At 49.4% G+C, this 10,423-nt stretch overlaps 1 protein-coding gene across 1 annotated transcript in view; it reads right to left on the reverse strand.

The window, feature by feature from the left end:
* Positions 1 to 10,423, reverse strand: part of LOC102387945 (VPS10 domain-containing receptor SorCS1) — a 292,562-nt gene that overhangs the window by 32,219 nt on the left and 249,920 nt on the right. Inside the window, exons 20-21 of the mRNA XM_006027558.2 lie at positions 2,635 to 2,768; positions 662 to 785 (exon numbers count right to left, since the gene is read on the reverse strand). Of these exons, the coding sequence (XP_006027620.1) occupies positions 662 to 785; positions 2,635 to 2,768 (258 nt within the window). The remainder of the gene's footprint in view (positions 1 to 661; positions 786 to 2,634; positions 2,769 to 10,423) is intronic.

The raw sequence follows: 10,423 nt of genomic DNA on the forward strand, positions 1-10,423 counted from the left end.
AGCAGGATATAGAAGGGGACTCTTTCCATCAGACTCAAGGCAAACTGCCCTGTCCCGGGGGCCCCACCCCTGTGATCACTTTTCAATCACAGCCCACAGCTGACACCTAGATCTGCACTGCACCATCCTAACACAACTCTGCTGCTTCTGGCAACTAAGCTAGCTCCTTCAGAAGTAGGCTAGGTATCTCTATGCTGCCCTGAACTCCAGGCTGGCTTGCAGAAACTGGAACCAAGTCCTCGACTGGCAAGAAGAGTTAAGCCAACTAACAGTCTCCTTTAGCAGGTTCGAGCCTGGGCTTTGAAAAGCTGAATCAATCACCCAGAAGTAGCATTACTCTGAAATGTAAAGCAAAAGCCTAATCTTATTAGGGTAAATCCAGAGTAACCCCAAGAGCCCTCACGAGAGTTAATCTGAATTTGTGCTGCTGAAATGGAGATCAGAATCCAGCCTGAAACATTTTCAGGCAATACTGTTGCATGTTCCCCTTTAGCTTCTGCTTTTAATGAGCCTTAGGTGGTTGATGATGATGCACTGCAAACCCAGCACGCTGTTGTTATGGATACACATACGCTGCTCTATTCCTTTTCCTGTGCCGAGAGAAGCCACCGCTGATTTGCTGAGCGGGCTCTGCAGTAGGAATAAAGGGGTAAGGGCTCACCATACACTGCAATAGTCTTTGTATCCTGCAGAATCGTGCTCCCCGCCGAGACCTGCACCGTGATGGTGTTCATCCCTTCCACGGAGAATGCAAACGTGATGCTTCCCTCCAGGGTGATCAGCGGCTATAAACACATGGGGAGAGAGGGCATCAGGCTCCCGTCTGCCAGGCCCAGACTAGGCACAGAACAAGGCCGTAAAGTCTTGTCTTTGCTCCCCTTGATCCCAGTGGGAGTTTTGCTACAGACAGTGGAGGGGACAGAGGTAGACTGAAGATGGGCTACCCAAAATGACCACAAAATGTCTCATCTCCCTCCTGTTTGGAGTAACAGAGTGAGGCTAACCCTGTCCCTTCATGAACTTAGCCAAGTCTGCAAGGTGACAATCATCACCTGTAAGTGCCTCCATGGGTGGAAGGTTCCTAATACTACAGCATGCTAATTCGACAAGGAAAGACATCAAACCTAGGGGGCTAGAAATGAAGTCAGCTGTATTCTGGTGCAAATAAATGGCAAAGATTTTAAGGGTAAGGTTGATTAACTACTGATAAACCTTCCTTGGGAGTGTAGTGGATGCTCCATCACTTAAAGTCACTGCATCAAGACTGGAGGTCTATCGAAAACCATGCACTAGGTTAACTGCAAACCACAGCGTGTGTCTACACATTGCCGTGTGGCAACGTTGTTATTGCACCGTGTTTTAGTACTTTCTTTTGGAAGTACTAAAACACGGCACTGTAACCGCCCGTACTGCACCGTATGGGTGGTGCACGGGAAGATTTTCCCTGCTACATTGTTGTAACGGTGCGCTATAAGCAGGAAGCATGCACTACAGTGATGTAGCCGGTGAGCATGTGTAGACCCATGTGATCGCTACGTTGCCGTAGTGTGTCATACAGTGATGTGCACATCGCTACATCACCATAGGGCGATGTGTACACACGGCCACAGTGTCATGAAGGAGCTTGCTGGCTGGCTCTGGCCTGGTTACACAGGAGATCAAATGAGATTATCAGCATCATCCTTTCTGCCATTCAAATGTATGACAATCTCCCCCTCTGAGTCTAATTGGGGCTTTTGGGTGCTTCTGCAAGACCGATAAATAAAATCACAATTACATGGTGCCTATAAAGATGTGCAAGAGATCGCAGAAAGTTGTGTGTACTCTTTTATGCTACATAGGAAACATAGGCAGGATATGTAGGAACACTGCAGGATGTGAAATGATATACCTAGATTGTACCAGGTATCATTTCACATCCTGCAGTGTATGGTAATGAGGCATTCTTGCACACACAGTTTAACAGAGAAAACGAGAACTTGGCATAATTTAAGCATATTTAAGGGTAGGTGTTGGAGTGAGTGATAATGTTTCCCCTGTTGTTAATCATGCAGTAGGTACAGACTGAGGAACAAGGTTTATGCCCTAGGGCTACACGCACAAAGCTTGAGATGAGCAAGCTTCAGTTCAGATGGCAGGGTTGGTAAAAACCGGACAAGGTTGTATTTTAGATTTGAAAGGGGGGAAAAAATATTTTAGAAATGCTTTCAGTCTGCTTTAGGGTTAGATCTTCTCCATGCTGTCAAATGGGGTGTTGGTGACTTGCATAAAATGCAAATAGCTTATTTAAGCATACCTACTTGGGGCTATCAACACCACCAAATTGGTTTGCATAACCTGGGGGAGGAGGGGAGGAGAGTGGACTTATCACACATCTTCCTAACACATCATTTCTTACAATAGCTTCTGAACCATTAAGCTTTACCCAATCTCCGAGGCTGGGCACAGGCCCAGATGGACTATAGGGAATGATCCCATTGATCTACCCGTATTGGGATGTAGGAATTGCTCAAAGTGCCAAGGACTGGTCCCTCTGTTAGCTGATCAGTTTGATATTCAGAAATATTCCCGAACCCCATCGGTATGGCATATCTCCAAAGATGCTTTGCTCTAGCTGCACAAGGGAATACCAACCTCAGTGTTGTTCCCGAACCACCAGACGTAAGTGAGCGTGCCAACCTGGCTGGGCCACAGCACCGCTGTGGCATTGACTTCTTTGTTCTTCGTTGTAACGAACGGGAGAGACAAATGGACGTGCTCCAGGGGGCCTGCCGAGATAGAAACAGCGGCGCGGGAGGTGAGTACCTGCTTTCAGGCATCAACAAGCCAGCCTACTATTGAACCCTTCAGCTTTTTGGATGGGACGCTCCAGATCAACGTTATGTGGCACCCGACAAAGTAACAGTGTGATGCAAGCACAGTTTGCAAAGGAGGGAAATTTGGATCCTGGGCATCTGACAACAGGAGCTGCTCCTGCCTGAGCAACTGAAAAACTCAAGCTCCTTATCCAAAACCAGTAGCATATTCATAAACTTCAATACATGTGAACTAGCCACCGAAGGGGACAGAGTCATCTTCAGTGGGTGATGCCTGAAGACATGACAATTTGCAGGATGCATAGGGCGCTGTCATGGAAATATAATATTGCATACCCGTAGGATCCTTTCCTACTACAGTTAGAGCAGTTAGTTGGGGGCAGGGCTGTCCCTAGGGTGTGGGAAACTGGGGTGACCGCCCCGGGGCCCTGCGCTTTGGGGGCCTCAGGGAGCCAGGTGGAGTGGCCTCCCTCAGGGCCTGCCTGGAGCTGGCGGCTCAGCCCTTCACTGCAGAAGAAGCATGGAGACCCCCCACCCCACCCCCGGGCAGGGGTATCACAGCCCCGTGCAGTGTTAAGGGGGCCCTGCACAGACTGATTTGTCCCAGGCCTTGCACCCCCCTAGGGTCGGGTTTGGTTGGGGGTTAAACAAGATGAAGGGGTTAAACTAGATGACCCCTTGAGGTCATTTCAACCTTAATTTTCTATGATTCTATGACCAAACCATTATGCAGGGCAAATCACTATATTCAAGAACTTCACCTGGGCTACACTGATTGCTCCAAGCCTTCACCTCCTCTCCTACAGAGGGTTTGTGGCTGTATCACACCTGCTCCTGCACAGCTAATGCCTCTCCTTCCTCCCAACCAACACAACAACCAAGAACCCTACCAATAGCAAAAAAAAGCAATGTCCTTATCCTTGCCCCTGTTACCACCAAAGGGCAATGCCAAAATGGCAGCAGCCCAAGGCAGTGCCCACATAAGGAGACCTTCTAGTTTTCTAGGACCTGCAGGTTGGCCAAGTCATTCTCCCCCTCTTGAGTGGATGAGATGGTGAGATCAAGAGACAGAGAGAAAATGAGAAATATATGGTGCTCTGGGGACTCTGTCTTCTAAAACCAACTCTGTCCCCATTCTGTAGGTGGAGGCTCCCAGCACCGTACATGGACACTTGGGTCCAACTGCACTGATTTCATTTCATCGATGAAGAGAGCTTCAAGTCACAAAACCGTGTGATATATAAAAATCTATTCTACTTAGTCTAAAGTCAAGTAGAAGGCAGGGTAGACCTGTACCTTATAGACTAACATTGCTAACTGTGTCCAGTGTGATCTGGGCGTTTCGTCAGGGGAGCCCATATCTGAGCCTTATCCTCCCTGGGTGACTTCACATTGAAAAAACACTCCATGAATGGCATTATGTCTAAGAGACGTAACACATCTTGGTTGCCCCGTCCTAGTTACACTACTGGTTTTTGAACCAACAGGATCTCAAACCACGTTACAGAAAGGCCTGGTACCATGCTCGGTCCTTTACATGTGCACAGAGAAGGTCTGCCAATTCAGAGGTGACCCCTGTTAGGTGTACAGAATAAAGGTCCCTGCCCTCCGCACATCTCTGCTTTAAATGCAGCCACCTCTGCTTGGAAACATGGCACTTCTTTACCACCCCACAATGATGCTCCGTCTTACTGGACAAGATGAGGTTGGTTGCAGGCTAGGTTCACAGTGAACACCACCATCCCTGTTCTTGTGTGTCAGTGAATGCTCCTTTTTAGGAGAATTTTACTTTGAAACTTTGGGTTTCCCTGCATTTCTTGCAGTTTGGAAGCAATTCGGGATTTTGCCCTGCATCTCTCTTTATTTTTAATAGGATTCCTATGTCCCCCCAGCTGTATGGGAATAACCCCCTTGCCAATGCCCTCAGTTAGGGTTAGACACCTCAAAATAATCATCCCTCTGGCCTGTGTATATTGTAAGTGCCCTTCTCCCATATTCTCCAGGCATCCAATGGCAGCAGAGACCACAAAGGAGGCTGACTTGCAACTCAAAGCTATCAGAAAAGTTGGATAGGACTGCACGCTATGTAAGCCCTGACACTTACAACCATGTGCAAGATAAGCTAGCAGCAATGAGGACTATCACAAAACCGCACCGCACAGAATAGGTAATGTCTTTTCTGACTGCTGCTGGTCACTGATAGGACAGGACAAGGAAGACTCACTCTTATTCAATTCAACATCTGCATTCCTAAATACAACCGAACAAAAAGCACGTGGGGTTTGAAGTGCGTGCCTTGCCCAGTAGGTGGTGCTGTAATACTCCGTATTGGCGACCGAAACGGGAGGAAAATGCTTATAACAGATTTTTCCTTTGAAACTTTGGAAGAGCCATTTCTTTACGACAGCTCTTCATCTGGCCCGCAGAAATGGTCTTTGCTCTGCGATAACCTTCGTATGCATGGGATTATTATGAAGAACATAATCTATGCAGAGAACCTTAACCTAAAAGCTGTAGCAGGACTACATTATTTTAAAGAATTAGAGCGATAGTTTAGGAGCCTAAACAATTTAAACCAACCTACTGTGATAACTCTTAGCTGGTGAGAGCTGGAGAAGAGGCTCTCCCTCAGAGCCCATTGTACATGAATGTCTCTAAGTGGTTTAAATCTTATCATCGTACCCTCTTGATCCTTCATTCCTCCTCTCTGGTCCAGTTTGGGCTTATTAAGTGGTGCAAACAGTCTTACACTATGCTTTCTCTGCCTGGCAGAGGGAGATGGGCATGGCCTCCAGGAAAGGGCATGGCTAAAATAGCCCTGCCTGGCAATCCTCTTTGTTTCGGGGCCCTGTTAGGAGCTGGCATAATTTGAACCGATGTCATGCTATTCTACCCTGGCCCAAAGCAATCACCTTTGCATACAGCATGCAAGGAGAAAGCTTTACTTTATCTCTGTGTGCCCACATGCACACACATTTGGCTGATTGGATGTTCGCTGTAGCGGATGCCGGGAGCCGTGGTTAGTAGCTAGGTGGTGGGCAAAATGCATCACGTATCACATGGGAATGTCATCTGACGTGGGACACTACACAATTACCCACCCATCAGAAAAAGCTCATTGCACTGATGCTGTCATTAAATGGCATTTCAGGTCATCTACATGATCTATAGGAGTACCGGGCTTATTTCTAGTTCCTCTTACAAAAAAGCATCGAATTGAAGGGCCATATCAACAAAAAGACATAAATCATAGGTACAGGAACACATGACCCGAGGTCAGGAAGGAGATATCGGCCCTTTTACACATGCTCTGACATGTTCTGTAGTTAAAGCGCCCCTGCCATTTTGAAAGGTGGGATGCTGAATACATGAGACACTGCGGGCGTTTTAATTAGAGCAGCTCCAATTAAAATGCCTGCCCTGCTAAACCCACTCCAGACCATGTGTATAGGTGCCCATATATGGTGTCTGCCCATGGACAAGCTCTTACCCTGAGGTCAACGTGGAGCAGCTTACCCTTTCCGCTGTACTGGAGTAAAAGCATGCACGTGGACTGTTGCTCTGGAAAACCTGCTGGACTGTACATCCAGATGCTTGCTAACTCTGCTGTCCCTTGTTTGTACCCATGCTTTTTGGCTCCTAAAGCATCATGCTGACAGACTTCAGGTCAGGAGAGGGGGTGGGATTTCAGACATACTGGTGTCCTCAGCATTTCTTACTGGCCGCACTCTCAGCATGGCTGCTTCAGATCCCATTGCAATGGGTCAATCTTTCCCCAGGCCAGGTACACAGAGCCCAGGTATCATAATTCAGGCCTATGAATAGTGGGGTCATACATCTCCTATGAAGGTCAACATCACAATCCCTATGTCCCCTTGTGGATGTAGCCCACAGTGACTTAGGAGCCTAGGACACTTAGACAAAATTTGACTTTATATCCTTAACAAAATAATGCTACAGTGGCTATATTTTGGTAATGCTTCCTAAGCTCCAGTAACTAAGGAAATCTGATCCGAGTTTGCTGGCCACCGAGCTATTAAGCACAAAGGGCTGAGCAAAACAAATGCATTGTCCCTTCCATGTGTGGGTCGCATAAGAAATCAGCCATCGTTGCATCACGTGGCCTCGTTAGTTTGCAAACAAACACATCACACTGACAACTGTCCCTATGGACTTTCCCTCTTGTCGTACGGCAGCTGATTACAAAACCTGCTTGCACACGGCTGTCAGAAGGTCCCCTGAAACATTACGACCAAAACAGTTCTCCATTTGTTTCCAGTGACCTTTACAAAGACTGATGAAGTGTCCCTGGCTCCAGTTCAGCTGCCCTTTCTATATCCAGCAGCGTGGACAGGAGGCTCAGAATAAGCAAGGAACTGGGCTTGCCCTCAGCAAACCAGATAAAGCTCTCTGTCTGCAATTGGGCGATGCGTCGTAGTGCTATGCAACACGTAGTGCTGTAAGGAGAACTCGAACGCAGGACCTGCAGCCTGCCTTTGCAGTCACAGCCTGGCCCCGTGACCTGAAGGGCAAGCTTCACTTGTTCAGCCACTGAAGAAGCTGCGTAGCACCATGCCCATCCTCAAAGGCACAACTGGCTGGTGCTGTGCCCTGCATGGTGGCAGCACATGGAGGTTTGCTGCTATAGGCAGACATCACCCCCTTTTTTTGGTCACTGGCAAGTGGCTAAAACCACACCGATTTTTCAGCAACACAAAATGGAGGTGACATCCCCCCTACCCCCTGCACCCATACCATGGGGCTGTGCTCTCACCGCTGCAGGAAAAGTGCAGGGTGCGGGGGTGTGAAAAAGTGGACATGTGGACACTGAGGCTTCACCACTTCAGGGAATAACTTGGTGGCTCCCACAAGAGAGGGAACCTCTCTCTTTTTTTGCCAAGCCAGTTAGCAATTGTAGATGGCATGTTCTTCCTGTTTGCTTGTGGATATTAAGTGGGGGGGGGGGCTCCAAATGGGACTCATTCTCCTAACTCCTTATACTGTACTTGACAATCTCACCCTAACTCCACCATGAAGAGAGGAGGTATATGTTCCACCTAAATCCCCCCCCTGCAGTTTTGAATGCTACAACACGGTTGGCCAACCTGTGGTATGGGCAGCTGCCATATGTGGTACATGGACCCCAGATGCTCACTAACAGAGGGCACCGAACTGGAGGCAGGGGTGCTCAGGCAAAGCAGAGTGGGGGCAGGACATACAAGCTGCACTTGCAAGGGAGTTATCAGGTATTAGCATCAAGAACCAGGATAACCATTCGCTGGCCCTACGGCCACCATCCAATTCAGGGCTTTGTATCCATGCTCTCCATATAAAACGGTAGTGGTTGTGCGGCTAGGGAAGGGTTAGCTTGGCTTTTGGCGCTGACACCTCTGTTCCAGCAGTGCCTTGCCCTTTTCCAGGTCCTGTAGCCAGAGGCTTGAGCCCTCCTCTCTCTTTTCTAATGCCCCAGGCCAAAAATGATCAGATATGCCTAGTGGGCGGTGGGGATCAGCACAGCCCTTGGGGAACGGATGGGGCTCGACTTGTAGCACGCCAGCCAAAACCGTTGGCCACCGCTGGTCTACAGGACTGCACTCCTCTCTGTGCCCCCTTGCTGTGCACAGTGAACCACACCCTCCACCCAAGGGGCAGCTGTCTTTAGAGTGGGGAATATAATCCAATGTTGCAAATGGTATATAAAACTTGCTGAATGTTTTGGCAATCTTTGAAGGAAATATACTGTGCAGGAATGTGTTCGGTGTTAATTAGAAACAATGCTTTCTGTTGCCATGGTTTCAGCAATCAAATCATCTCTTGGAAATAACATGCTTTTTTTTTTTTAAAAAAAAAAGGTCTGCAAATGAGAAGTCTGGGTATGAACCGTCCAGAAATGGAGGAGATTTCATAGGTGGATCAGGATTTTGTAGCTTGGGCTAATTTTTAAGAGTGAAAAGGTGTGACTTCTGAATGAGAATCAGGTATCTTTGGGCTTTAAACCAAAGCTAGTTGACATATCAGGAGGTTTAGGAAAAAGGCAGGTGATCAGTTGGAAGATATCATTTTCTCTTTTTTTTACGTATTCTCTAATGTCAGGAATCGTGGTCCCAGAGTGACAGAGAAATACACTTTTCTTCCACCCCAGAATGGCTGCATTTCAGCAGAGGGCAAGCGCTCCCTCTGTACCTATGAGCTGAGATTTTTAAAGGGGACGAGCAACTCTGCGCAACTCCCTTTGGGGAGCCTGAATTCAGACATCTGAAAGGGAGCTGATTTTTAGCAGGTGCTGAGCACTTCCCCTCTGAAAATCTGGCTTCTTTAAGGCATTTCAAAGTAGGTCCCTGAAATTCAAGGCACTCGTGCTTCCAATCCATATTGAATAGTTTTGCAGGGCACCTCGGTGCTCCTGCTCCTAGAGAGGAGAAACTGCCAGGGAGAGAACCCTGGCAGGACACTAATGAGCACAGCTGCGGGTTGCCGGGGCAACTAAGGAGAGCCAGCTGCCTGGAGGGGGCAGGGCCTGGCCCTTATAAAGCCCAGGGCTGAGGCCAGGCTGGCAGTTCCCTGCCAGCAGCCAGAAGGGCAGGAGCTCCTGCAGTTAGGATAGGAGGAAAAGCCTAACAGCAAGTATAGCTCGTGAGAGCTCCAGAGGCTGGAGCAATGATATTGAATTACAGACAGGAGGCTTATGTTGTTATGGCCCAGTGCCTTACGTTTGAGTTATAGCCAGGAGGCTCGAGTTTATGTTCCGCTTTGATATTACACCGGTGGTTTGGGTGAGGTTATAGGGGTTGGAGGAGGCCTCGTAGGGGGCTCACGGAGTGTGAGGACCCCGGCGCCAGTGAGGGCGCATTATCCTCATAGGGACCCACAGGGGGTGGGGCCCTAGTGCCAGTGAGGGCGCAGTATTCTCAGGGGGGAACCCCAATGGTATGGAAACCCCGGCGCCAGTGAAGGCGTAGCACCAGTGAGGGCGCAGCTTGCGGGGCATAGACCCCAGCCCCGGAGAGGGGCGGCTTTGAGAAGCCCCAGCACGGGCATGACGAGCCCCAGAGAGGGGGCAGTGTTATTAGGAAGCCCAGTGCCTGAGGAGGGTGCAGTGTATGCATAGGGACCCACAGAGGGTGGGACCCTAGCGCCAGAGACGGCGCAGCATTCGCAGGGGGAACCCCAATGGTATGGGAACCCCAGCGCCAGTGAAGGCGCAACTTGCAGGGTACATGGACCCCAGCCCCAGAGAGGGGCAGCTTTGAGAAGCCCCAGCATGGGCACGACGAGCCCCAGAGGGGGGGCAGTGTTATTAGGAAGCCCAGTAGGGGCACAGCGAGCCCCAGAGAGGGGGCGATATTATTAGGAAGCCCAGTGCAGGCACGGTGAGCCTCTGAAGAAGGGCTAGTGCTGCGATAAACCCCGGAGCAGGGTAGAGTGCTGCAGTTGCCCCCGGCGAGAGGGGGTAGTGGCACGGCGAGCCCTAGGAGAATGGGGGCAGCAGTGCGGTGGACCCGAGAGTCGGGGGGGGTGTCACCGAGAAGTCCCCAGAGTGGGCGCAGAGAGCCCCAGACAGGGGGCTGTATTTTTAGAAGCCCGAGTTCGGGCAACCTTGTAGGGAA

This window comes from Alligator sinensis, unplaced genomic scaffold (genome assembly GCF_000455745.1).
Source record: "Alligator sinensis unplaced genomic scaffold, ASM45574v1 scaffold559_1, whole genome shotgun sequence".
NCBI lineage: Eukaryota > Metazoa > Chordata > Crocodylia > Alligatoridae > Alligator > Alligator sinensis.